The sequence below is a fragment of the Cyrtonyx montezumae genome, unplaced genomic scaffold, assembly GCF_038088225.1.
Source record: "Cyrtonyx montezumae isolate F1298 unplaced genomic scaffold, pur_monq_1.0 scaffold_3, whole genome shotgun sequence".
NCBI classification, from domain to species: Eukaryota; Metazoa; Chordata; class Aves; order Galliformes; family Odontophoridae; genus Cyrtonyx; species Cyrtonyx montezumae.
This window is the reverse complement of record NW_027072034.1, coordinates 60270384-60298318: the sequence shown is the minus strand read 5'-3', so window position 1 is coordinate 60298318 and position 27935 is coordinate 60270384. Positions and strand designations below refer to the sequence as shown.

The 27935-nt window shown below is 41.0% G+C and overlaps 3 protein-coding genes across 4 annotated transcripts in view; 1 reads left to right on the top strand and 2 right to left on the bottom strand.

Moving 5' to 3' along the window:
- Positions 1–6505: 6505 nt before the first annotated feature.
- MIS18A (MIS18 kinetochore protein A) lies at positions 6506–8804 on the bottom strand. The gene is made up of 5 exons (XM_065744062.1): positions 8547–8804; positions 8407–8473; positions 8162–8284; positions 6737–6830; positions 6506–6639 (listed from the first exon to the last, which is right to left on the bottom strand). Exons 1-5 carry the CDS (start codon positions 8794–8796, stop codon positions 6559–6561), a joined length of 615 nt encoding a protein of 204 aa, XP_065600134.1. The 5' UTR covers positions 8797–8804; the 3' UTR covers positions 6506–6558.
- A 1375-nt stretch (positions 8805–10179) lies between these two features.
- MRAP (melanocortin 2 receptor accessory protein) lies at positions 10180–22417 on the top strand. 2 transcript variants are annotated; one of them, XM_065741782.1, is made up of 3 exons: positions 10180–10384; positions 15418–15517; positions 22258–22417. In XM_065741782.1, exons 1-3 carry the CDS (start codon positions 10279–10281, stop codon positions 22415–22417), a joined length of 366 nt encoding a protein of 121 aa, XP_065597854.1. In that variant the 5' UTR covers positions 10180–10278. The 2 variants fall into 2 exon arrangements, 1 of the variants encoding a protein (XP_065597854.1); XR_010622513.1 differs by lacking the exons at positions 10180–10384; positions 15418–15517 and adding an exon at positions 20780–20976 and having other exon boundaries at positions 22258–22346.
- Positions 22418–27496: 5079 nt separating this feature from the next.
- Positions 27497–27935, bottom strand: part of URB1 (URB1 ribosome biogenesis homolog) — a 42756-nt gene continuing 42317 nt past the window's right edge. The window contains exon 39 of the mRNA XM_065741787.1: positions 27497–27736. Coding sequence (XP_065597859.1) covers positions 27531–27736 — 206 coding nt within the window. The 3' untranslated portion in view covers positions 27497–27530. The remainder of the gene's footprint in view (positions 27737–27935) is intronic.

The following is a 27935-nucleotide window of genomic DNA, read 5'->3' as shown; positions in this document are numbered from 1 at the left end:
GTTAGATCTCATTTGTCAGTTGATCAAGACAAGATATTATTTGGTACATGGGAGATGATCTGCTTTCCTGTTTTGTTTTTCTGTCCAAGCATGGATGCAACATAAAATAAGCACTGACACCGTGCTGCTCCTTTTAAATCCAGAGGACATCAAATGTGACCTCACTGAGAAAAAAAAATCAGTTATCTCACACTATTTAATTCTTCCCTCTTAAACACCACAAGAAACACATGTCTAATCCACTCTTAGGAAATTACTATCTGTATGGAAACTGTTGAATCAGGGCCTGAACCACTGATGGATCAGCTGAGGTGAGCACAGCCACAGGAGCACAGGTGAAAGCAATGCACTGTGTGACCGGAAGGACCTTTCCCAGACCCCATTTAAGGGCTGACCACCACCACAGAAGGATCTCTTATTGGAGATCCCTCCTCTGCGGAGTTTCAGGTGAGCCTGTCCTAATTTACTGGTTGTCTTTATACCATCTGGATAGGCCATATGAAAATATACTATCCACCTTCATTATTTTGTGGGGGTACTATTCTTTCGGGGTATTCACCCTACATTGTCAGAGGAGAAAATTAAATGGAAAGTGGTTCAGAAGTGTTGAAAGCAATGTGACTCTACTAACAGAGTGGATTCATGTGATGTTGTATAGTAACATATTGTCATTTTGACAGTCTGGTGTATAAAAATAAGTCAGAAAAAAACAAATGTATTTCTAGTTTTTAATTCTTTGCTGTCTAATCATTGTGATGAAAGTTTTGGGAAGTTTTCTGTTTACAGAAGATTTAAACAAATCTTCTGTCATTCTAGTATAAGGACTAGGCCTTTGGGGCTTATGGGGGAAATGTAGCTTTTACACCCTCAGAAAGTGAAAACAAGAGGATCTTTCCTACTTTATGGCCCCAGCAGTTCTGTTCTTGCAGAAGGCATAAAGCCTTGTAGTACAAAACTACATGGGTTTGGTTTCCTGGATGACTTGGCTGAGTTTGGAGTTGGTAGTCTAGAGGAAAATAATATTGTGTTTCTGTGATCATTTTCAAATTGATGATGATACCCTCTATTCCTCTTGCCACACAGTATGAAGCCATGGAAGACATAAGGAAAGAATCACCTGGGCGGTGTCACGATATTTGGCTCTGTAGAAACGAGCCTTACTTCTGCTGTGGTCCTATAGCACTGTAAATACAGCATCTCCATTAGTAGACTATTGTCCTTGCCTTGTATTCTCATGGTAATAAAAGGGGTAAGGGTCTGAGGAATTTTTTTGGCACTTTTCCAGCCTTGAGCTTATTTAGCTTGGTTGTAGCTGTTCCAGTACATTGCCAGTGGCATGTTGGCTAGAGTCTGATTTGTTCTAGCTATACTGACAGAACTGTTTACTAAGCAGCTAACTAGTGTCTGATTTGTTTTAACTTTACATTAGTTTTGCATAACTAGCTATTAAAGCAAAGCATTATACCATATATGATCATTAATTTTACTAGCTTGTTGCCACTATAATATTAAATTCATAAACCAGTCAGGAAGACCTGCTAACAGCCATCTGTTTTGAAATGTGCGGGGTTCAAGCTGTCTCAAGAAACTCCCTATGAACACATCAGCACACATCACCTGACAAAGAACCTGGCACTGGCAAATAGCTGCAACATCATAGCTGAGGGAAAAACACCCTTCATCACAGACCATGGACACACAGCTGAACATCTCAGTGGAAAAGAAGATGGTGGAGAGGGATGAGAGTTAATGTCCTCAAGTTGCACCAGGGGAGCTTCAGGTTAGATATTAAGAAAAAGTTCTCAGCAAAAGCAGTGAGGCAGTGGCACAGGCTGCACAGGGAGGTGGTGGAATCACCATCCCCGGAGGTGTTCAAGAACCGTGTGGGTGTGGCACTGAGGGATGTGGTCAGTGGGCATGGTGAGGATGGGCTGGCAGTTGTACTTGGTGATCCTATGGGTCTTTTCCAACCTTCATGTTTTTATGACTCTTACTCGATGATAAAGTCAATATTAGTTTCAACAGTTTCAACTTACAAATACACAATTATTGGAAAAATTTCTCAGCAAATGCTGAAATTGTTGAAACCTGACTAGTGATACTTGCTTGCTACTATTTTAATTGCTAAAGCATTAATTACAGTAGCAGTATACTCAAATTCATGTCTTCATATAGAATGAACACTTAGTAGATGTGACACTTTGAATACCCTAAGTGTTCTGTCTGTAACTCTAAGTTCATGTAGATAATATGCATATTGAGTAAAAATTTACCAGGACTTGCTCATTTTGCTCTTTTCTTTGCTCCTGTTTATTTTTTTTCTGCTATGAGCTTTCACTGAGTAGTTCCCCAACTTTCTCTTTTCAATCATGGATTATACTTTCTGCAATCCTTATTCTCCCTGAAGAGTTCTCAAAACCTTGCACTTTTTTAATAGAAAACTTGACATGTATCTACACTCCAGTGCTTCTTTTGTAAGAGTGTAAGAATGCATTTTGTAAGAATAAAATTGATTCCATTCAATAAAAAATCCACTGTGTCACTTTAGTCCTTGGTGACTGTATCAGTTTGCCTGTGTACACAGGACCTAAAGGATTCTGATGTTCAAATCTCCCTGAAACAAAATTGATTCAGGTGTTTTGCTCATTTTGGAATCCACACATCTATTTTCATCCTGCTCACTCCTACAATATCCATCTTTCCTGTCAGGATATGATGTGCCAGTTCTCCCTTTACCTTCTGTTCCCTCCAGTGTGGCACATTTTCTCCAGTTCAGGCTCTTCTTCTCTATCCAAACAGTGGAAGAAGTGTCATTAAATGGAGGTGGTTTTCCAGTTAATGTCTTCTCGAAGATGAAGTGTGGATTAACTATAGGGCATTAGGAGACATTAGGGAGCGAGAGGCTCCTGCCAAATGGTTCATCTCACATCATGCGTTCGCCTCTTGTCTCTAAATATAGACGCCACCTTTAGTCAGGAAAGAAGCCTGTTTCCCTGCTTGTGAAAGACACTTGGACCCTAATCCCTTGATCTAGAAACATCAGTCAAGAGGTTTCTTCTTCCTTGTGAGCATTCGGACTACAGCCATAGACGTGCTTCCATCTTGGTTCCCAAACCTGTAATCACCTGCACTAATTTTCCTCTCCCTAGCAAAATTTCTCCCATCCTTGAGTAGCACTTTTTTGCACTCACATTTCTCTTTCTGTGTACCTTCTCATTTATTTTTCTCATTCTCTTGCTTTTTTTTTTTTTTTTTTTTTTCAATTTTCAGCCCATAGTTAGAGAACCTCTGGGGATTGCTCTGCTGCCTCTTGCCATGCAGCGTGTACAAACTCTGTTTAGAGTAGAAGTCAAGCCCACATACAAACCCTGATTTCTGCTCATTTCATACTCACCATTTCTACTGCTTTTGTTACCAAAAGTTATTCAATCATCAAAAATCTAACAATCACCTGGAGAACTAATCAAGAATTGCTACTACTGCTGTCAAACCACAGTGGTGCACCAGTTTCACAAAAACAAGGTCAATTGTGTGATGCTTTTCTTCAGTCAACAATTCTATGATGCATTTATTACTTCCCCATTCTCATCCCTTTCTTCCTAACAGATTCCGCAAATGCAAACATTTACTTGTTACTCTTTTCCACTTCCAAATTACAAAATACATTTCGAAGTACGAATTGGGGATATTGAAACCTCAGTCTTTCATCCCCAGAATACATGCATTTTGTATTACTTCCCCTCGGTAAAGAGAATATGGAGAGCTAAGAAGTACTGCTGTACATGAACTAAATATTAACTGCATACAGAGTAAAAGTTATTACTAAACAAGGCAGTACATTTCCTTTTCCCCCAACTCATAGTCTGCAAGATGCCTGGGATAAGTAAATGTACCACAGAGCACACCCAGAGTTAAACTACCCTGCATTCAAAGGTCAAAACTGGACATAGAAGGAACTACCACCAATAATGGTGACAGTTTATTAAGGAAGAAACAAAACATTTTACATATGACTGTATGCCTGTATATCAGGTTGGCACATTAGAACTTTTATTAGTAGCTTTATTTGTTTAGGGAACAACTACAGCTTTTACTAAGTTTAACAGTTGTTCAAACTGATCACAACAGGCATTTCTATATTTAAACAAACGATCCATATTATCTTCACCCAGTTAAGCACTCAAGATACTGGCTCCAAACTGAACTTCACTGCAGAAATAATTTCATATACACATCCAAACACACACATTTCCCTGTGCAGATGTACATAACTCTTTGTATGAGATTTATTCCAAATTTATCCTGTTCATTGCACACCTTAGCAAAGTGGCAGCATGCAACTCTTGAGAGCATAGACCTATTTTAAGAGTCTATGTGCATAAGTGCTAGAGCTCCCACCTACAATATGCTGAAAGACACTAAATATACAGTATAGCCAAAGGCAGGTAATTAATAAAAGATAGAGGACTATAACTTTTTCTTCTTAGCTTACAGTTATCTAACACATTTTAAAAATGTGTTGCCTATGCCTCATTGCAGAAACTAATCTGGACTACATTCACTTCTGTCTGCAACTTCACGGACATCCTAGTGGCATTTTACTTTTCTGGTTCCTTCATCAGCAGGTTTTTTCCCTTAGCTAAATAAGATGGATGGCTATAAAATGTATATGCTTCCCATAAAATAAGCAACCATCTCTTCTTTTTAATGCTTGCTTATACATATACATTTTACTCCTGTTACACATCGTAGCAATATATAGATAGAATATTAGCACCCATTCCCTCAAGTCACTCAAGGAATTCAGGTGATTAATCTGTTGAGGGAATAGCTCTGAACTACTACTAGCTGCCCTCCAAATATTTAATGAAGGAACACACATCTACAGGAGCTGCTTGAGGCCAGTAAACTCGTCTCTCTGAATCTAGGGTAGAAATAAAATTGTTACATGTATGTTTAACGTAATTAAACACAAGGGCCTAATTGAAAAACATGTCAAGGCTGACAATCATTAGGTTATTCAGTCTGTCACCCCCAGCACACTTGTAATTCAGACAAGGAATTATTAGAAAAACACATATGCTCACCTTTGTGCGTCACTGCTTGTTAGAAGACATTAAAAACATAGCGTTCTTCTTTTTTTGAGAGCATTCTCTCTCAAAAAAAAAAAATCTTATATAGATCTCTAGAGGCTTGCATCCAAGCTTCCATAATTGTACTTAATAAAAAAGGAAATACACTTATTTGAAAAAATATGCATGTAAAAAAAAAAAAACACAAAAAGTTCTGTCTGAAAGGCAGACCTACCATACCAGTAAGTGTCAGCAAGTGATAAAAACATACTCTTATGAAAAACAACAAGTCTTCAGTTAAAGGGCAGAAAAGTATATGGTTCTCTTCAGATATCCAGAATAGAGACTACTACATAACTTATCAGCAAAAATCTTGCTAGAGATGACACTGTCATTTGAATGGAACAACTAGAGCTTAGAATAATAACTTGGCAGGTGTCCATATAACAGTGCTGTAGCTGCTTGAACATGAAAGACTAAGAAACAATTGCAGCAGATCAAACTGCATGCTACTTTGAAACAAAACTGTAAATAAAGGAGAAAAGGGGATGGGGAGGGTGCAGTGGAAAATAAGTGCTCTCAAAACAATCAATTGAGTAATTAAAAATTAGCAGTAAGACAATTAAATAGTACTGGGAAATGGAATGTAAATAAACAGAAGTCAAAAAGATTCCAAAAAGATTCTTCCCTTACACAATTACTGCTTGCTTTGATTTATTGAAGGAAGAAAACCCACAAACCAACACTTGGAAGATAAACATGTAGTAAACCCCAATGGTTAAATGCAGAAGATTGAAGTAACAAAGATCTACATGTTAACAACAACATATTGACAGAAGTCTTCTAATTAGCACAGAATTCTTTGTTCAAATATGCACTTTTTAATCAAAGTGTGTGCTACTAGCTTTGTTTATTTTCCTCTTTGAGGCTGTTACACACACGACTCTCAGTGCTGCACAGAAAGCCATTTTAGCTGCTTCTTTTGAAGCCTTCTTTTGCAGTCATTTCAGTTTAGACTTAAGCTTGTAAAAAAAAAAGTTACTGTGACATTTCCGGCCAAGATGGCTCCAACAACAGCTGCAAGGTCAAGAAAGTGACATATTTTGTTCCTTCAACAGAAGTTATCAGGTGCAATATTTTTTGCTTTGTTTTTCTGTTTTCCCCCTAATTGGGAACTCATTTCAGCAGATATCAGACTGCAGGGCAACCAGAAGATAAATGCTTTGTTTTCCAAGGCAAAAAAAATTAAATATTTAATCTACAGAAACATTATTTTTTCAAAGTCTTTTCCTTCCTGGAGTATTCTTTTAATACAAAAGGGGAACTCCTCATCTGCAACAAAGACTCAGTAGCTGGCACTGTCCCACTGCAGCACAAGCCACCCACGTCTTTCAGTTCCTCATGCAGCTTTTAAAATATTCCCACAGATTCCCAAGTTTCACATACATCAATCCCCAGCAGTTACTTTACAGGTAGAATTTTTCTTTCAAGCATTACTGGGAAGAGAATCAATTCTTGATTCAACAGTAGCCAGTCTTGCCTCCAGAGCCTTTAGTATGGTGTTTGCCTGTGAAGTAAATGGGGAAAGACACTAGATTAGAAACAGATGCACAGTATAAAGAACAAGTATAGAGTCATCAAAACAGTGCAAGATTAAGCATTACCCTTTTCAGTGCTTCTTCCAAGGCAGCTCGACTTTCAAGAGTTAAAGGTTCCTCATCAGTAACAGCCTGCTTTTCTGAGGATCCTAGAATGTAACTGATATGCTGCAGTTTAGATAATGCACTTCACACTGAAGGCAAAAGAGCAACTTTATGATTCAATGATTCATCCACCACTCCTGACGATAAGACTGCAATAAATACACTAGCACTCAGTCAAAGCACTATTTTGGCAACAAAAACAAAACCCTACTTTTAGTAATCTTGCAAATCAGCTGAGTGGTGGAATTAAAACAGCTTTGAGCTCTAAACGACCAAGATGTCATCGCTTTATTCAAGTTGAAACTCCAAAAGTCAATGATGTTCTAGTGCTACATGAAAAAAAGGCTCAGACATTGAGATAAGTAGCACTAGCTGGGAGATCTAGCCATGATCACCACTCCAAGAGAATGGCACTTCACAGCCCTGTTACTGTCTTCAAGATACTTTCACTGCTATTGAAGAACAAAGTATACAGCTGTGTAAAGAGGAAAAAACTGTTCAGAGTAGGAAGGAAAACACCATGTAGGTACAGCAGAACAGGCTGCAACTTCATAAAAAGCAGAAACACCAAAACTAGCCCACACAGAAGTAACAGTGGCTCATCACTGTTACTATAGTAACACTTGGATAAAAGATCTCTAGTCTGGGTTCTTAATCTTCCACAGAACCTCTAAAATTGTGATCTTTAAATAAACCTTTGAAAGAACTGATGTGAAGACTTAAACTGTTCTTCAATATTTCAGCATGTTGTTAATACCAGTTTCAAGTGCAATAAACCAGATAAAACCAATATAAAGCAAATCTTCCATTTTCTAGAAAGCTTTTGTCCATAAAACTGAATGTGTATTCCTATGTAGCTGATTTAAGATTTGTTTTTGCCTGCCTTCCTAAGGAAGAGGAATACCAGCAGATCTCTGCCTAAGTTCTCTGCAAGCCCCTGTGTTCTCTGCTTATTAAGTGTGCTTCTACTAATCTGAATGCAGACATCTCTGGTATTACCTATGACTGCAAAAAGACAGCAGGGGAGCAGGTACAACCCATGACTGAAGGCTCATTTTCTGTTGTCTACAGCAGGGCATGCACGTACACACTTCTGAGAAAATGAGAAAGAACACTCTTGTTTCAGGTACAGGCTACAAAGATGATGAAGGGCCTGAAGCATCTCCCTCGTGAGGAAAGGCTGAGAGACATGGGACTATTCTACCTGAAGAAATTCAAGGGGGTGAATCTTATCAAAGCTTATAAAGGGCAGGAGTCAAGCAGTTGGGCACCACCAAAACATGCCTGTCCCTATCAACAGGGCAAGGGACACAAACACCCCTTGATACGATACTTGGAGGGTGCAGTTAACCTGGCAAGGCTCAGCATCATGGATTCTGCCTTTACCTTTCAATGGCATCAACGCTGAAGCAAAACAAATCCCTCTTGTAGTCGAGATGTTTCGGGGTGCATCTATAGATACTGCCAAGCGTCAGCGAGCAGCCAGAGCAGAAAAACGTTTCAACCATGCTTTAAAAACAACAACAACATTTACTCAGGAATTAGAGCAAAGAGAGAGAAATCACTCCTCCCCACCCCTATTAAATAGGTGTAATACATATGCAATCTACTGTGATTTTAAAAGTGCTCACCATCCACACTCTCCAGGCCGCTTGGACAGCTTCTGCTCCTTGTCCACCGAGACGTTGCAGGAGGCATCTGCACAGAGGCAAACGTGACCAAGGGCCACCAACAGCCACCGTGCGGGAGAGGGCATGGGAGTGGCACTCACCGCGCAGGAGAATGCACTCCCCCTCCTCGTCGTTGGCCACCCAGCTCAGCGTGTCTCCCACGGGCCTCTTGCAGCCACTGCACAGGAACACCATGGGCAGGTTCTCGTGGTTCTCCCCTTCGTCCCCCTTCCCGCTCGCCCGCGGTCGCTCCACCGTCGACACGTCCCGCGGGACGCTCGCCTCCAGTAGCGACAAAGAAGAATCGGGCCCGAGCGCGCCACCTGACAACGGGTACAGCAAGCCCGCCATCGCCTTCAAACTGCCCGCGCCGGAACCGGAAGTGACGCATCACGTCACGTCCAGGGAGCGGGATTCCGTGCGTCACCACGACCCCAGCGCAGCTACGCCCCTAGCGTAGCAGGGGCGGGGCTCCGCGTGTGGCCACGCCTCCAGCGTCGTCCGTTGTTGTCGCTGGGGGCGTTGGTGTAACGGAGCGCGTTGGGGGAGGTTTGAATGCTGTAGCGCTGAGGCGGCAAAGAGAAGGTGGCGATGGGTGGTTTCAAAGCTCTTTCTAAATAAACTGGTGCTTTTTGTCCTGTGCCCAAGCACCTTTCTCGTGGTTGGAAGGGTGCCTTGGTGCGCCGTCTTCTCACTGTGAGCCGCGCCATGCAGCACTGGCTTCCCCAGCCACATCATGAAGTCTTCAGGGATGCAGCCAAAAGCCAGCTGAGGGCCTCTTATCCTTGCAGGTTCCCATTCTCCCATTCTAGCAAGCGTGCACATAGGTATCCACTTGCTAGGCTGCCAGGGCTCAACAGCTCAGGCCTTCAGCTCTGCCTTTGACATGGCTGGGAGGCAGCACTGCCATCCACTGCCTTTGGGGTGCAGGGAATGAGGAAGCAGCAAAGGGAAATACAAGATCGTGGAATCATGCAGGTTGGAAAAGACCACTAGGGTTATCTGCTTCAACCATCAGCCCATCCCCACTATGCTCACTGAGCACGTCCCTCAGTGTCACACCCATATGGCTCTTAAACACCTCCAGGGACGGTGACCGCACCACCTCCCTGGGCAACCTGTGCCACTGCCTCACTGCTCTTGCTGAGAAGAAATTATTCCTAACACCCAACCTGAACCTCCCCTGGCACAACTTGAGGCCATTTCCTCTCGACCTGTCACTGTCACCTGCAGCATGAGGCTGACCCCCACCTCGCCACAGCCTCTTTTTAGGCAGTTGTAGAGAACGATGAGGTCTCCCCTGAGCCTCTTCTTCTCCAGAATGAACAACCCCAGCTCCCTCAGCCACTCACAGTTATGATTTGTGCTCCAGGCTTTTCATCAGCTTTGTTGCATCCTCTGTCTGTGATGCATTTTGTCAGGTACTTGCCCCCTCCTTTATGTCAGGAGAAAGAGATTTCCCTCAGCTTGGCTGTTTCCAGTAGCTCCAGAGAATGCTTCGTTGCTGCTGGTCTCTCAGAGAGAAGGGTTTGTGACACTTCTGGCACTTGTCCATCCCATTCTTAGCTTACTTGGCATCCATCTCAGCTCTGATATGCTGAGGAATAACATAATTACCTACCAGGAAGCAAGGGTTATGTTTAAAGGCTGCTACTATTTGTCTGTTAGGCATTAATATTCATTTCTGCCCTACACTTTTTAGTACCAAGGCAGTCCTTGAGCTACAGGACTCCAGAGTGATTTACATAGGCATCAGTTACACAATCTCTGAGGGCGCTGAAGCACTGTGAAAAAAAGTATTTTGTTGAAGCTGATTTAAAATGCACTACTGACATGGCCAACAGAACAAACTCATCTGATTACTTCTGGTCTTATGAATATTATTGGGATTATATAGATCCAATTCCAGTAGATGGAAGGAAGTTGAAAGCTAATAAATGTAAGTATCGTAGTGTAGTAAGTGCTTATCTGGTACAGGAAAAATGAGCGGGCAAAATGTTGTGTGGCTTGTCTTACTGACGTAGCTTGCTTTCTTTGTGACTGAGACCATAGTGGGTTAATCATGTAAGGTTTGTATGGGTGGGTGTCTGTGTGCCAAACTGTCTTTCCTGGGCTATGTTCTAAAGTAGTTACTGCTAATAATGAAACTCATTGATTTATCTTACAGTACTTGAAACTATGAGACTGCTGGTATTAACTTTTATTTAGAAGGACGGACTTTTTATCATTTCCTAATGACATGCAGATATGTAGGCTTGGGGTGTTAGGAACTTGCCTGCTACTCTCAGAAAAGTTGTGTGAACGAGCAAAGTTTTGTTATAAGTCTATCATGTTTTCAGCTTGGGACATACAGTTTATGTTACACTGGTAAATATTTAAAACTTTGGTAAAGGAAGGGGTTTGTTTCTGCTAGCCAAGAACAGTTAGCTGAAAATACATTCTACGATTTTTCCTCTTGTGGTTTAGTGCTACTGAATTTTAAGATGAAGTAGTAATATACATTATCAGCACAATACCTTATTGCCATGGAAGCTGAGTCTGCTGGGTTTAGAAGTTATTTGCAACGTATATAATGTGAAACAGCATTCTCCAAATTCAGCCATGGGCAGTTAATTCCCTCTCACACTTGGTTTTGCACGATGACACACAGATGTACTTTTATGGTTACTTAATTATTAAGACTTTTTTTCTAAGGCAACTGCACTAGTTTTGTTTAACTACAATTATATCACAGTTATGTTATGAGAGATTAAATTAACCTGATACAGCTGGATGGGTGGATGAAGATCAAGGGAGAAGAGACAGGCATGTCTGAACTGCCTCAGCTATGGGCAGCATTCTCCTGCAATATCTGTCATATTTTTTTGGTAGCAAAGCCACAGCCATGGCTCTATTACTTTCTTTAGTTTACTGCAGACAACTGTGACTATGCAGGTAGAGTTTCAGGAACTAAAACAGCTTTCCCCAACGTTATTACAGTGTTCTGGTGTGTAAGAAAAACGTGATATGCTTTCAAGATATTTTCAAGAAAATACCTTTCTAATAGTGAAAGTTGAACTGGAGAGTGTGCAGGAGGAGCATTCAGACCACCTTCTGCAGGCACCTAATTTAGGTCACCGTGCAAGGAGCTTCCTGTTCTTGTGACAGCAAGAAAAGAGCAGAATTTCATTCTGCACTGCCTCTAGAAAAGCTTCTCTGCTGACTATAATGAGCCTAGGTTTTCTGCCTCCAACTTTAGGTAACCAAGAGCAACGTACCTTAAAGATGTTGTAAATATCCACAGCCTTCCGTATATAAAATCCTGTCCCAGAATACTGTAGAGCAACATTTGGTGCTGCTGGGAATGGGCAGCTTTACTCCATTTTTCTATATCTCTTAATTTGAAAGTTAAAGCAGATAACGCTGGCAAATTCCACCAGGGAACCCCTTAGATGCTTCCGTCAGGAGATGCTCCCCCTCTGAAATTCACTGATGGTTTCATAGGTGACATTGTCATGTACCTGTTTGAGTGCTCTTGAGTGATCTCAAGCCTTATTTCAATTTAAAACAAGCAAAAAAAAAAAAAAACAGTAAAAGCAATCTCTTTTTTTTTTTTCTATTTCTTCTCTTACCCTAAAGAAACAGAGAAGTCTGACACCTTTCAGGTTTCTTTATATTCTAAGGGGGTGACTTATGTGATCATACTTTTTGTTTATGCATCGGATCTTCTGTTCCTTTGGTAACTTCAGCTCATTGACCTAACAATATAAGGAGTGGAGGCTTCAATGATATAAAATGCCTGCAAGTTCCTGTAGCTGCTGCTTAAATAATGGAGGAATAATACTACGAGTAAAGAACTTTACTGACAAAAAAAAAAAAAAAAAGCTTTTGGAAGAGATCATGCCCTGTAAAGCACCAAGAAAATCCCCTCTGGCCTCAGCTTTGGGAAACAAATCTGCAGGAAAACAGTCTTCTGTACATCAGCTGCTCATCTCCCAGGCAAAGAGGAAAAAGAAAGATGCAAGAGTGCAATGTGAGATTTACTATTTTCCCACTCTGCAGGGCAATGTAAAGGCAATGTGTGTTCCCTGGGGCAGCTGTTTATGTAACAGATCTCTAGGCAGCGTGCCAGAATGGGATTCTGCTCCATGATTTGTGTCTTTAAAAAGCCCACGTTGGCTGTATCGATTTCCAAATTACAAATGTTGGGTTTGGTTTCCTGATGGGCAGGAAAGTTAAATTGTCTGGTCGTTGTGGTTTTTTTGGGCTTCCTATAAAAACAGATGTTTTTCCATGTCAGCAGCCTAGAAGGAATGGATGCTGCGTCATACTAGAACTTTTATTCTTCCTTCTCCAAATGCCAGTGGGAAAACAAGCTATAAAGAAAATAGCAAGGGAAATAATTCCACAGCTGGTTAGTTTTTTCCTTGCTTTGAATAAAAGCACTAGCAAGGCAATGAATATACTTTATAGGTTTTCCTGTCTTTACATAATATTTACATTCTTTTACCTTCAAAAGCAACTGCTGGGATTATTGTCATTGAGTGCTTGGAACTATGTAAACAATTTAGGTTCAGCAAGTTGTTGCCCTTTGTGCAGAAGATGAAATGTGATAATTTCCCCTTAGATAGGGGCTTATAGAGCTGTAAATATTCTAAATTTGACAAAATATATGCTATCTCTAGAATTAAAATAAGTGCTGTATTGATGTTCCAGGGGACCTCTGCTAATTGACTACAATAGGTGCCTTGCTGAATCAGCCCTAATGAACTACACGTTCATCATAACCCCTGGGATGGAATTATAGCTCCCTAATTCACTCCTGCCTTATTTTTTTATTTAATGTAAAACAGAGACCTGAATCTCTGCACTTTCTCTCCTCTGTTCTGTGGCCTGTTCCCAAAGCATGGTGAGAACTTGTTTGTCTCATGAAAATGGATCTAAATCCAGCTATGAAATCATGTTCTTGCTTTCTATTTATAGCATCCTACACTTCTACCCATTTTGTATGAAAATAATAAAGAGCTTAAATTGGCCCCTGAACAAACACGCTGCTCAAAAACATATACACAAGCATGAGAAGGTAACTATAAAAGTTAGCAATAGAAGAGTTTTTTTATAGGTTGTTAAAATATGTTGTCCCAGTTCAGAAAGAAAACAGTCAGAAAGTTTCTATTTATCCCTCATGAGTTCCCCTGAGATCTGGAACAAATCTGATTAGCTTCAGTGAATTCCACAAATTGTATTAAAGCTGTCCTTAAAAGATGAAACTAGACCAGCTTCAATATGGAATGTGATAAATCCATGCTCTTCATTTCTGTCCATGTGACTTAAACATCGAGGTTTTCATAATATCTCCAGTTGTCTCCTGAGGATGCAGGACTGGCAGTAGCACCCAGTCACCATCTCCCACAACTTTTGGAAGAGTAGGTCAGAATATTGGCCTATCCATCTTAGTTTACTATCCCTTGAATTAAAGCTCAGTAAAACCTTTTTTTTTTTTTTAATCAGAGGAAGAATAAAATAAACTGATGCCCCTGTAGTCATTTTGTACATTCTCATTTCTCAGTGGCCCAGCCAAAACTCAGTTCTCTGGTAAGACTCCTGCTGGGTCAGCTCTAGTTGAAGGTATAAAGGACCTAGAGTAATTCCCCCTCATCTCTTTGTGGCTCTGATGACAACACGTTCTGAACTTTTTCACAAAGAAACACCTCATCAAATATATTGGAACTGTTTCAAAGAACATGAATGTTTTTTGTCCTTTGGGATAGAAGATTTATTTTATCCTGGTCAATATTTGTCTCTGGAGTCAATGACCCTTCTTTTTCACCTTAGTTTAAGTGAGTAGCCAGTGATGAGTTCAGAGCAGTTCTCGACTTGTGCCCTGCCCAACACCCAACTTTTTCGAGGCTTTAGCTGGAAAGTTCACTACTGCACTGATCCCAGGAAGGAGCGTTTATGAAACAGTGACCAAATGTGCTGCTGGGGTAGAAGTGGATTCATCCCATCTAACAGCAAGCTTGTAAATGAGGCAGCCATTTCAGAAGCACTGTAGCCTTAAGTCATAAAAGATGAACTCCCTTTTTCCTCCAAACCATTTCTGAGCCCTGTTTGCACTCCTGAAGCCCTGTGGCCTGCCTGATCAGGAACTAGTTCATCCTGTTGTGTTTGGTTTTTTTTTTTTTTTTTTTTTTTGTAATTGTTATTATTCCTTTCATTAATAATATTAAAAAAAAAATTCATCTGAATTGGAGATAACCGCAGTGGCAAGACCTCAGGCTGCTTTAAACCAACTGAGAGCCCATATTTAAGTGTTAGGAATTCCCTTACTTGTTCCTTAAATAAATCACTTAGTTCTGATATAGTAGACTTCTTTTTGAACTATTTCATGACAATCATAAAAGTACTGCAGCTGAACAGTGGGCCATTCACAGTCTGTTCCACTGGACTGATATATCCTGGGGGCACAGGTGCTTTACAAAATAGGCTTTCCTGTGTGAAAGTCCAGTATTTCTGTTGGTAGAATATGTTTTCAAAGCTAGACTTTCCACCCTAAAAAAGAATCATTTGATAGATCACGGGTTGCGTTTTTTCACCAGAGAGTAGGATGTGGCCATACACTGAGCAGTAATGGCTTTGTCTTTAGTAACACAATGCTGACTGCACTGTGATTTTGTAGACAGAAATGTGTCCCCTGCAAAGAGCTGAAAATGAAAAGCATCCTAAATACTCAGCATTCCCTTTTAAATATACTTCTTTTTTTTTTTTTTTTTTTTCCCATGGTCTCTCCTCCAGCCCTAGTTGTACACTATTAAATTGATAGGAAACTTGAGATTTTTAATAAATTTACCTTCAGATTCCCCTCTCTCAGGGGTTTAGTTAAATTCAGTTAATTCAATGACACACCTTCCTTACAGATCACAAACTATGTTGCTATGTTCTGTTTGTATTTGCTATGCCAGTGGTGACATAATTATTGTGTTGTGTTCACAGATTCTATTGTCATAGCCTTTTGGGTTGGACTTGCTGCCTTTGTGATGTTTCTCTTCCTTATTTTGCTCCACATGTCCTGCTCTGGATCAAATCCACCAAGGTAAGTACAACCAGAGGTAAAATAATTATAGCCAAGTGTGATAAAATAACCTGCATGAAATATTTATTCACTGCTTTGGGTGATCTGGCAGTTAAATTCAGCATTTACAATTGCACACTGAGATGATGTGCTTATTTATTATTTCATTTGAGTGTCACTCAGCCCACTGCTATTCACTTTTTATCACCTGGGTTAAAACAGAAATTAATAGCTTCTGTGCCTTGCCTGGGGAATAATGAAGTACAAGGATAAGCAGAGTGGTCTGTTCTGCACATTGTGTTTGCAAAAGCCATATGTTTTACTTATGTCAGCTATCAAGGTTGTATTTTACTGGAGAAAGAGTGGCTGTTTTACACACAGAGAGAGTACATAATGTAAACCTCAACTAAGAAGAAAACAGGAATCGTGGTGATAAAAGTAAGTGAACATGAGCCCCTAAAGCAGTTCTGCAAGACTGGATCAATTTAAGAGGAAACTTAGTAGTGAGATTACAGAGGTATTGTTATGCATGACTTTGCTTAGACCATTCCAAGAATGATGTACTTACGTTAGAATGGACTCTACAGAGAGTTAAAGAAAATGGGAAGAATCAGGAAAGAAATGTTGTCATCCAGAAAGTGTATTGTGCAGCAAGAGAAACGAATCAGTTATTTTCTCAAGGAAAAGAGGCTTAAAGGTGCTTATTCTGAACTATCTGCATCCTTAGAACTCTGGTGCTCACTTGGAGAGCCACACGATAACAACCAAATGCCAAAGTATTTGACTAAAATGTAGTGGCTGGAAGGTAATAGTACTCAAACTAAGATGTGCTACATAATTTATGTAAGGATAATGATTTACTGAAATAATTGCTGTTAAATGGGTGATGATTCATTCTTTACTCAGTGTCAGGAGTCTACAGTCTAGCACTCTATGGTCTGTTATGCAGAAGCTTCTTTCTTGCCGAAAACACGAGAGTGGCTTATTCTCTAAACATTTAAGTTCTTGCTGTTAAATTAACAGCATTTTCAGGTTCAAAAAGTGTACTGTAACAGATATGTCTGCAGACCTCTAAACAATTACTGACCCTGCCCTGTGAAAAGCAGAGCAGGTGCTGTACAGGTACCTGCAGTGGATATGCCTGAAGAATATGCAGTGCCCACTGACGTGCAGCACTCACATGCTGAATGGGAGCACCGTTCTGACTACTTGTCATTCTGAAATTTGTCTAAGGACAGGTTTCTGTTTGAAACTTTCTGCATTGGTTTACTTTGTTTGCTACTAGGTTTTTTGTTTGTTTGTTTTTCTGGCAAACATGTTTTATGCAAACAAGGATGCATTTGCCCACTGTTCCACCTAATCTGATCAGGACAGAGAAAATTAAGCTCAGCACATTAGGGAGAGATTCAAGATTAGGTCACAAACAAACAGAGGGAATGTTATGCCATAAAAAAGGAGCACTAATAGCCTAATTTATTTGCACCCTGAGCCCTCTGGCATGCTCACAAAAAGTAAGACGACAGTAAAAAAGGCAACTTGGCCAAGTAAACCACAAAGCAAGAGGCAAGCTAATAATGCAGGAAATACATGGAAATGAACATAAAGTTATAGGGTAACATTAATTTACTGTTCCTGAAAAAAAAAAACTGGAAGAAGTCTATATACATGAATAGCACAGTGTATTTGGAAAATTAAAACAAGTGTTAGTTTTTTTTTTTTTCAATCACTTAATATTATGTTATTGAATGAAATGCTTGGCTTAAAAATATCCATATTCATCCTCAGTATGTTCAGTCTTGTCATTAAAAGTCCTGCTGTGAGCAAGGCAATCTGGCAGTATTTTGTGGGAAGCCCAAGAATCATTAATGGAAAGCAGAATTAGAGGAGATGTTCTTAAAGTTTTAAATCATCCTGTCTCATCATTTTTCTAGGCTTGAAACATACTGAGAGAAAATATTTTTAGGACTGAATTGAGTAGTCAACCACCACCCCCTCCTTCCCCCCCCAGCTTGCTCTTTTGGATTGAGTTCCACTTGTTTTCTAACTTTCAGCTTCAATTACACTTCTCTTAACTCCAGAAATAAAACACAGTGAATTGCTGTTCTTGTTAGCTTCCACCATCTTCTCCTTTCTTCTCCTTTCTTCTCCTTTCTTCTCCTTTCTATATAGTCCGTTATCCTTTGCATGAAGATCAGCTGACATCTATACTGAATTCTCCTTTCTCTTTTGCCATGGTAATTGTGATGCATTCACCTAACAAATGTACATATGTGTCCCTGGTCAAGGCTGAAGAACTTTTACCTTCACTGTTTCTGTGCTCATCTCTCTCTGTCAAACCCAGGGGCATATGGGACAGTATGTTCTGTTTCAGCTTGCTCAATAGTTTGGTGAAACACCATGCTTTCAAGTCTGACTGTAAGAGCATATCTTCTTGCTTTCAGTCATCTTCAGCTGACTGTCAGGCAAACCCATCCTGCTGTAATTCATCTGCCTTTATGGTCAGCTGGGTCTTTGCAGGGCCCTGGAGATTACATTTTGGCCTTGTATAACGTGGATTACGTCTCTTGTATAACAGTGATTGCATCTATTTCACCACAGTGTACACCAATGCTTAATATGTTGACAAGGCTACGACATCTGCCCTGGTATAGTCTGCTGATTTTTAGCTACATATCTATACAGGAGAAGTCAAAAGACACTTTCAGAATAACTAGACCCACTTATTCCACAGCATAATCTTCAGATGCTGAGAGGCCCTGGACTCAAATCTATGGTCTAATTGCACCACACTCTCTCTGCGAAACAAAGGATTTGGTGCTAAGTTGGATGAGAGAATTCAGGAGGGGAAGAAGGGTTGATACATACAAGAGAGCTGCAGCTAGGAATCCATGTCCCAGTCCCTTTTGTAACCATTATGCTGTCCCTGCAGAAGAAAAAAGGGTTTGAGGCATGGCACCATTAGCATGCCAAGGAATTTACCACTATGTTGTAATCAAGAGCCAGTATTAACATCTGCAGCAACAATCTTTCCTACCATCCAGAATCATAGAGAAAATAAAGTTTGGTGGCTGGAGACAGTTCCCATGGGAGGCTGACACTTCATGCAGTGGAATGGCAGCAGGGAATGAGCCTTCCTAGGCCTCTCTGGAGGAGAACTCATATTCCCATGCATTTTGCTGGAGGCTGTGCATTCCTGTCAGCCTGACTGAGACTGACGAGGACATCCAAAATCTCCACTTTGCCAGTCTAACAGTATAATGTAGGGAGGGGAAAATAAAAAAAGTACAAAATGAGAGAGTCAAACAAGTGACTCTGAGCTCCTTGGCAGCATAAGCCTTTTTGATGTCTGACTGATTTTTTTGCAAGAAACACAATTCAGTGTTTAGACGTTTTCCCCAACTACACCCAACTTTTGCCCAATCTTTCTGGGACGTATGGTAACAAAATTTCAGAATCCCTCTTGCCAGACAGGGATGTGTGACTTGGCTTTGAAACCCTTGTTCTGCAGCCAGCTTTCACCTCAGTTTGCAGGTGAGGGTTTCCTTCATGGACAGAAAGATAAGTACTGATTTGGTGGACAGTCTGTACAATGTCCACGTGCTCTTTCAATTTGCTGCTCCATCCAGATCAATTGCAACAGCTGCTTCATTCCTGGAACTTGGGAACTAATTTGGATATTTGACGAGTCCGGGGTCAATAGAAAAAAAAAATTGATAGCAATATCCTAGATCTCGCATGAGAGCAGACCACTTTCTGAAGTGGTTTTTGTTCTTGTTGTTTTTTGATCTTTAAGATTGTAATATTCGTTAGTGAACAACAAAACAACCATATATATATCCTACAATAACAAAAAACACCTACTCCTGTACACAGAGGTAGTGGATTTGATAGTCTAAGCACTAGTTTGCATCCTTCCTGATGACAGTAAGAAGTGCCATAGCCCTCCTTGGCCATGCCTTGTCTATGGGAAGAGGGGAGGGGCTTACTGTACTGTAGTACCTACTGTAGTAAGATCACTGTGAGAAGTACTTCCCTGTCTAAGCAGGCAGTGCTTTCAGGCAGCTGTTCCCTGTTTTTCTCAGGCCTCTGGTTTCAAGGAATAAAGCTGTCTTTCATGACTCCATCATTAGGAGAACTTTCTTCATTGACAGAACCTATGTTGGCAGCTCCTCAATGAGGAGCTACCAGACCCAAAGGAGCATGGGTTGTTAAAATGGTTAGCTGTGAGCTGCCAGAACCTGTTACGAGTCTTCCATCATCAGAGCTCAAGTTATAGGGTCTTTACAGAAAGCTGTTCTCATTCCTGTCTTCTAAAGGCTGACGACTGAGAACCTACTCCATATCTTTTGGCCAGCTTCATGTTGTCGGAGTGTCCCGTGACTGGGTCTGTGGTGACACTTGGTACAGTGATACTGATATTGTTCAGAGAAAACTAATCTCCGAGTGAAAACTAAGACAAGGTTTTTGTTTAGCACCATCCACTCTTTGCATGCACATGTGAGCACTTAGGAAGAGAGGTTGCCTGCCAGTGAACAGTGCCCTTCTGGAAATCTCATGTCCTGAGAACCTGCAGGGGAAGCTGAAATACCATTTACTGAATGTGAGGTCTGAACTGAAGCCTAGTGGCAGCTGCTCAGACTTCATTGGGTGGGCTGTGCAGTAGGATGCACTTCTCAGTTGCTGAGAAGTTGGCTGCATTAACATTAAGATGCTCACCAGTGCTTTCTGAAGGTCCTCCTAGTTCTTGCTGTTTCTCTTAGAAACTAAAATGATGGGGATTTTAGTTTTCAAAATGTTAAACCATTTTTAACAACACAAAAAGTCTTCCTATCTGGTGGGGTGGACATTTACAAGTGTCAAGTCAGAAGAGTGAACTAACTCTTGACCAGTGCATTCAAACAGTGTCCTGGGACCAACTGAATCATCCAAGCCAACATTATCTCTTCAGAGACTGCCAAGTGTCTGGTCCAGTCCCTCACTCCCAAGGGACATAAGCTACAACCAAAGCGTGTGAGGAGATCTGGGAGTGCTGCCTACTGAAGGCAGGGAAACAGGCTCCTCCAAATTGTATTCCCCTCAAGAAATGAAATCATATGTTTCACTGTACACATCTTTCTAAAAAACCATACTGTCTGGAATTATTCTTTGTTGGTGTCCCTTGAAATGCTTGTTCAGTTGTATCTTATCTTAGTCTTAATTCCATGATTTTGCCTGGGGCTGAGGTCAGTTACAGTGGCTTGTAGTGACCCGGCTTGACCGGTTCACTCACTTTGAGTACTGGGACATTGGAGCCTCTCCAGTCCCATCATATTTCCCCACTATTCCAAGGATGGTTAAAGATTAATAGGAGCCAGCCAGAGTTTTCCTCAGACAGATTGCAGGTTTCTGGGATGCAGGATCTCCCGCTGGTGTAAAAATATGGATAGCTAGCTGGTGATACTTTGCTACTTAATGGACTGGAAAGGAAGCATCCTGTTTTGGTAAGAATATTTTTGTCTTGTTTTTGTCAAATGGAGAAGAAAGACCTCTTGAATATTCCTGCATAACAGCAAGGAAAACCCCAAGTCTGCTTGCCTGCATCCTCTGTGGTGGGCCTGTTGCTGAGACTTATTACCATTGAGCAGAATCGTTGCTGTGTTAGCTTTGTCAGGCACAGATATTTTTCTTTAATTAATTAGAAATTTGATGTTACAAAATCGACATTTCCCTTCCTCCAAATTATTCCAAACAAATTTCCTTTTCATCCCATTAATTTTATCTCGCATTTTAAGTTTTGTTACGTTCATCTGACCCCTGATACAAATGTGGCTTTTTGTCAAAGACCCTCCATTTATTTATTTGTTTGTTTGTTTGTTTGTTTATTGCCTGTGAATATGTGGCACCAGTGAATTAAAACTTCTCAAAATGTTTCCTTCTTCTTTCACACTTTTGGAGCACATTTTTCTTCTCAGTGTAATTTTCCTTTTGCCCTTTAAAGCCCTAGATTAGGTAGAGTGGTAGTTGGGACCTTCATCTTGTGTTATGCCATATTCAATGGAGTTTTCTGCTTTTATCTGTCATTTGTTTTTTAAGGGTGAATTATGGGAAGCTGCTGGGAGGAGATCTTGGGGAAGAAGAAGCAGGGTGTAACTGCTGTTCTCCTGTCATCACTGCATCCACCTTTCAACTTTCTTCTTTTTTTTTCTGTCAGAATCATGTCTTTGTTATGTACACTGAACATTTCCTGCTGCCCTTGTCCAATGTGTTCTTTTCTTGCTCAGATACCCCTCAGACTGCCATTCCTAGTATCAGAGGATCTCTCCCTCTCCCTGATACCGTGCATCCCTCTTGCTTTTGTCCCCAGTGTCAGTGACTCTCACACTCACACATCAGTCCTGTCCCTTTCCTTTCCCAAGAGTACTAATGACAGATCCCTTCATCCTCGCTACAGAACAAGTCATAGCAATGTTTCTAGTTTCCTCTTTAAAAAACACAGGCAGAGAGCCTTGGGTTGGACTGAAGGTCCCATCATGAGCAAGGGTGTTCATCAAATGTAGCCCACAGTTCAATATCAGTCATTTATCACATCTGACTGTTGGTCATTTCCAGCTAAGGACATAATTCTCACAGTGGGTGAAGAGAGCTGAAATCCAAAAGCATCTCTCATGCTGAATTCAATGTATTTGTGTACATTTTCTTAATGTACTTGCTTATGAAACTGCTGCTGTATTCCAAACAGTAGGCCCAGATAACAGTACATTTTTCCTTTCCACACATTGCAGACAGGTGGTCGAAAGGAACGAGGCGGAAGAAGAAAGCAGTTCCAACAGTGAGCAGCCTCACTGCGACAATCTCAGTAATCCGTTCCCAGATTCAGTTGTTCCTGGAACACCCATCTGCCTTCCAGATCAAACTGGCATTCAGGAAAGTATCTCAGCCTGAGTGAAAACCAGAAGAGATGAAACAGAATGAGCGGGACAGTCTGCCTGGCTGTGGAAACAATTAGTACATTAGACTGCATTTGAATTAGTTCAGGAAAAGAACAACAAAGACCAAACCTGGATGCCTGTAAGGAAGAATTACTTGCCATATTTGAGCAGCGTTGCTGGAGTTGCCTGATTAGAAGAACATTTTAGATTCTGATGATGATGACTGCAAAATCTCTCAGTAAAGACTGAAACTCTTCTCTCAGTTACATCACACAAAGTGTTTGCTGCCTCTTGAGTAATTCTCATTAACAGGCACTTGGCTGAGAGCAGATTTAGTCCTCCAGCAGAAAGCATATACTCTTTGTGTCCTCTGAAGCACACTGAGTCCTGTTATCCTCAGGGGTATCTCTGCAGAAGCAATTTTCCCTGAGTTTTCTTGCTGTGAAAGAAAGCGGCATCACATCAATGGGGCAGCATAAACAATACTGTTTAGACATTGTGAGAGCCACAGTGTTCTAGCTTTGTTGTCAGATCAGCATCTCATCAGCAGCATCTTAGTGACAACTCCACTTGGTCATCCTCTCAAAAGTAAGCAACAATGGCAAGTGTAACATCAACAATAAAACTTTGCTTTTGGAAGAGTTATAACTTGCATCACTGATTTAAAGCTCAGCAATTCCCTCTAGTATAGATACAGCTTTTATTTTTTTGCAATAGAAAAGTAAATATTTGGTTTACTTAAAAATCATTAATGTTGCTTAGGTAGAACAGCCTTTAAAATAGCTACTGGCAACACTTAATATATCTCAAGTGAGTGTGTCTTCCTGTATAAACTATTTAGTTTTTCCCACTGCCCAGAAATAGTTTTGCCACAAATAGCCAATCACCTTTTGCTTTCATTTTGAAATGGTTAGTGGAAGAGAAACTGTGAAGACTGAACAGATTTGAAAAGGTGTCCGTGAGTTACTCAGGCTTTAGGTGAAGCGTGTTTGTCATGTTTTATACCAAAGGAAAATGCTGGCAAAACCACAAAAGCAACAACATATTTCTGCTCAAGCTGCTTGCTTTCAGCTAGGGCTGAAAAATATTCTAACAGAATCTAGAGCCCTCTGTGAGGGCCACAGAAGTTTTTCCATGAGGTGAAGAGGACAAGTTCAGCTCTGGTGGAGCAGAGGAGGAAGGGCCACTCACACTCTCACCCCTTTCGGCCCTGGAGCACCACCAAAGTCAGGCAAAGGTCCAAGAGAGTGAGAAACCCTTAGAGCTACAGTAAATGCATGACCAGGATTGCAGAGTCAGGAAGGCAATGAGGGCTGCAGTAATAAAAAGACTTCGTTAACAAACTACTTGTCTGAGGACAGCACAAGAGAAAAATGTAGCACTTCCACCTCACCAAGCAGGTAGCAGGAACTCCTAAAGTGAAGCGGTGGCAGAGTAGCTTTATGCTGCATCTGGGGAACGTGGGTATGTTGGGCTGTGTTAACCAAACCCTAAACACAAGAGAGACCAAACCACAAAGTATGTATTTGTAGTTGTGTTGGTTTTTAAAACTCCCATTTTCATAAATGTCTGAGATAAATTCTTCTGAAGTTCACTTTTTGAACAAATTGACCGCCATTGGTATTGGGCAGTGAGGGTTCAAGCCTGCTGAGTCATGGATACATGAAGATAATGAGGAAACACCTCAGTAACTAAGGACAGAGATATATCAGAGAGCTAAAATTTTCCTTCAGCCAAACCAGATGGCCTCAGCAGCCTTCCCCACCTCTCAGAAACATTTACCACTTGCTAGAGGATAAGTAGTTCCTTCGGAAGACGTAAGCGAACATTTGTGGTGAAGGCCAGACTGCCTTCCACTGACAACAAAGCTCCTGATACCTTAAAAGGGGTGATAATTTCACGTGTGGCAGCAGCTGTCCCACTGCAAATTGTGTCTACCCTCAGACTTCTCTGCAGCCTACAGCATCCATGCCCTGTTGAAACGCTGCATCCGTTGGCCAACAAAGCGCAACCCAAAGCAGCTCACAGTGTTGGCTCAAAGACATAACTGACTCCCATAAAAGCCTTATTCCCCAAATGTGACATCACTCCACACAGTTGCTCACACTGCTTTGAAGTCCTTTCCTTCCAACACCAGCACCAGCTGCCCATCATGGAGCTGAGATTCACTTGACAACCCAAGTAGTCCCACATGCACTCAAACCTGCAGGTGCCTACTGTACACCCCGTACCATGGGGAGCAATATATTCTTTGTGGCTGTTGGCTTTGCTGATTTCCTGTGCATTTGGGAGAAAGGCCTGTCCTCGCAATGCGGGCAGGCTGCTGGGCACGCTGCAGCACACTCTCAAGTTTCATCCACATGGTTCTCATCTGAAGGACAACAACAAAACAAATGACTCATATGAAACTGTAGAAACTCCTTGTTTTAAAATATAGGCTCATATAGGGGGCAAGTTTTCCACTTAATCCTCTCCGTAATTTATTCCGTTCAGGCTTAACCTCTGAAGATAATGACTCACCATCTATTTCATTTTGAAATATTGAAATTCATTTTGAATACATTGGCAGCAGTTCACAGTCACAAATCACTCACCTGCTAGCCATCTGTGTGGGGCTTTTTTTGAAGATATTTGATCATTATTTCCAGAAGGACTTATTAACAATCTCTTAATTGCTCCATTATTAGACTATATTGAAGCACACAGAAGCAATGTGAGACGGAGCCATTTTTAAAAGTTCCCACATGCAGAGCTACATCTCTTTACTGAGAATCACAGAATCATAGGGTTTGGAAGGGACCTGTGGAGACCATGGAGTCCAACCCCTGCTAAAGCAAGTTCCTTACAGCAGGTCACACAGGAAAGCGTCCATGTGGGTCTTGAATATCCCCAGAGAAGAAGACACAAGCTCTGTATTTTTCCCACGGTAGAGCAGTAGCTTTACCTTGTCAGGTTGTTTGCGTTAACTTTTGTTTCCAAAACAACCATTTATAAATAAAAACGTGTATGAGGAATCCTCCCCTCCAACCTTGACTATTTTGGTATTAACAGTATCAGAGATAGTAACAAAACAATAAAACCAGGAAGATGTTAATCCCAACTGGGCCATTCTGAATGCTTAAGGCCATCAGGAAACCATTACTTAAGGATGCACCCTTAGCTGTTTAAGCAGAAGTAATCGAGCATGCCTGTTGGCATCCGATGCACTTACTTCCACAAGCAAGTCTTAATTCATGAATTATTCTTCCATGTGGATGAGCTTCATCAAATAAATTCTGCTCCTGCAAGTAACACAGTTGCACCATCTTCTTAAGCAAACGTGGCACGTAAAAAGGTATTAGGAACCAGAGGTACACACCCAAAAACATTCACCTAAACCTTGCTGGCAGACAGCGTAACAAAGGGGTTGTGGCATTAAGACTTTGGGTTTTGCTCCCTTAGAAGTGCTTGGGAAGATCTACTGTACTCCACCACTGCCCTGCAGTACATCAGCTATTGCGGTGGGTTGGCCTAGGGCTGCAGGCAGCCACCCATCCAGCTGCTCTCTCACTGCCCCATGGGTCAAAATTAAGACAGGGCGACTGCTTAGCAGTTAGCACTGGGGCAAAACAGACATGACTTGGGGGAAATTTAATTTACAGATCTGGGCAGTGATTGAATTTCTCTAGTTACAAGAGAAAAATATATTTTTGCATTACAAACTTTTATAATTTGAATGTTTTTTTTTCATTTCTTTAATTCTCTCAAACAGATCGTATTAAAACCACTGCTAGATGTGATCAGTCCCTCGAGACAGCTGAAAAACTCTTCTCCTGCGTGCCACGACTATCTCCTTTCCCAGTCAGACGAGATGGCTTCTTTCCATTTAGCTCCATCTCCAGGCCTCGCTTTCACATCCTGCCTCGTGCAGCTCCTCTGCTTTCATTTTGTCTGTTCCGTGTTTTTAAATTAGGTGAAATACATCTTTTCTTTGCAAAGAACATTTCTTGATGTTGCACTCCAGTGATTCTATATTAATATCATCCCACGCTTCAGCCTCTACTCGGCTTGTACAGCTTTTTCAATAGAATATTTTTTATTTTCAAATCAAGTCTCAATAAGACATATTATGGCTTCTTTAGGACAAGGATGCCAGCACGCAGAAGTTTGCATCTCACATTCTTTTATTCTTAAAAAAGCACAGTATAGAAAGATCACAAGGAGTGTGCACTTAGAACTTTTCCCCAGCGCAGAACCTGTACAGAGCACCTGGGCATGGGACATATTCATGAGTCAATTTAATAAATCCTGTTTTACATTTCAAAGGTTCGAGTTCAGGCTCTGCCTGTTTGCATGTCTGGAACGATGTGTTAAACTGCTCTCGAGACCACGCTCGAGAAGCATTTATCACACTTCACAGAGAATTCCCAATAAAACACACGTTTTATCATTCACCAGCAAGTCATTTGGGTCTTAGCTCTGTCTCTCTCATCTTCTCAGAATGGAGAGTCTTTGCTGAACGTTGCAGCAGTGGTGATGGGCAGTGCATTTTTGAATTAAAAAACTACTTAAAAAAACCCCCCACAACCATAAAACAACACCAACAGAAAAGAGAATAAAAACAGGCTGGCTCCAATAGCATTGCTTTCAAAAGCAATCTAAAAATGAGAAGAATCCTTGACCATTATGATCCCAAGAGCTCGGCACCATCTGTTTTAGTATCAAGCGTCCTGAAAGAAATGGTTCTTCAGCAAACAGTAAGACATCGTGGCTAAACCTTCACTTTTTGCACCAGACTGTAGTGAAGTGCTGCAGTCATTGTTCAACATCCTACGTCACAGAGAGGATGAGTTTTAATTGCACAGGGGCTGAAATACAGTCCAGAGGTGATGGACTAACCAGTTTTCTTTGGTTCTTCATAACATTAAAAATGCATGCAATAAAAATGATGTAAATAACATTGTGTCTCATCCCTGTAGAAGGAAAGGAAAAAAATATGGGAATGATGAATCGCTCCTCCTCCTCCGAGTTTGCACACTAATAAAATATTGATCTTTATGACAGAAGTTAGTTTCGAGTGAAGAACAGTTCAGGAGGGTTTCATGGCTCACAGCAACGGTGGCAGACTTAAGTGTCAGTTTGCTGAATCAATGTCCCAGTGCAGCTGAGGAAAGGGTTCTGCAAAGATGCACAATAGCTTCTTCTCCTTGTTTATCAGTTTCCACATCATCATCATGTAATTTATCACCTGTACTACTGCAGATCAATTTGACATGGGTTATTAACATATCTGGCTCCTGTGCTCCGAGCCATATGTCCCCAATGTAAACAGAAGTCAGGAATACGGAAACAGCTGTAGAAGAATAAACAGCAAACAATCAGAACAAATATGTTTCTAGTTCCATGTAGCAGTAACAAAATAATCCACTTTACCTAGAGAACTATATTTTAAAAGCTTCCCAACCCTTTTCTAGATGGAATACGTATGAGTTATTCACTCGTACGAACCCAACTATCTTTCCCATATTAAGGAAAGAAAACAGTTTCTTGTT

Bases quoted from the DNA above. Each gene is read 5' to 3' on its own strand.
- MIS18A (XM_065744062.1), bottom strand. From the start codon at position 8,796: ATGGCGGGCTTGCTGTACCCGTTGTCAGGTGGCGCGCTCGGGCCCGAT. The intron at 8,285-8,406 runs GTGAGCACTTTT...TTGTTTTTAAAG, and splicing joins CGGCCTGGAGAGTGTGGATG to CATGGTTGAAACGTTTTTCT. The intron at 6,831-8,161 runs GTAAAGGCAGAA...GCAGCATATCAG, and splicing joins AGCGTTGATGCCATTGAAAG to TTACATTCTAGGATCCTCAG.
- MRAP (XM_065741782.1), top strand. From the start codon at position 10,279: ATGGCCAACAGAACAAACTCATCTGATTACTTCTGGTCTTATGAATAT. The intron at 10,385-15,417 runs GTAAGTATCGTA...TTGTGTTCACAG, and splicing joins GAAGTTGAAAGCTAATAAAT to ATTCTATTGTCATAGCCTTT. The intron at 15,518-22,257 runs GTAAGTACAACC...CACACATTGCAG, and splicing joins TCTGGATCAAATCCACCAAG to ACAGGTGGTCGAAAGGAACG.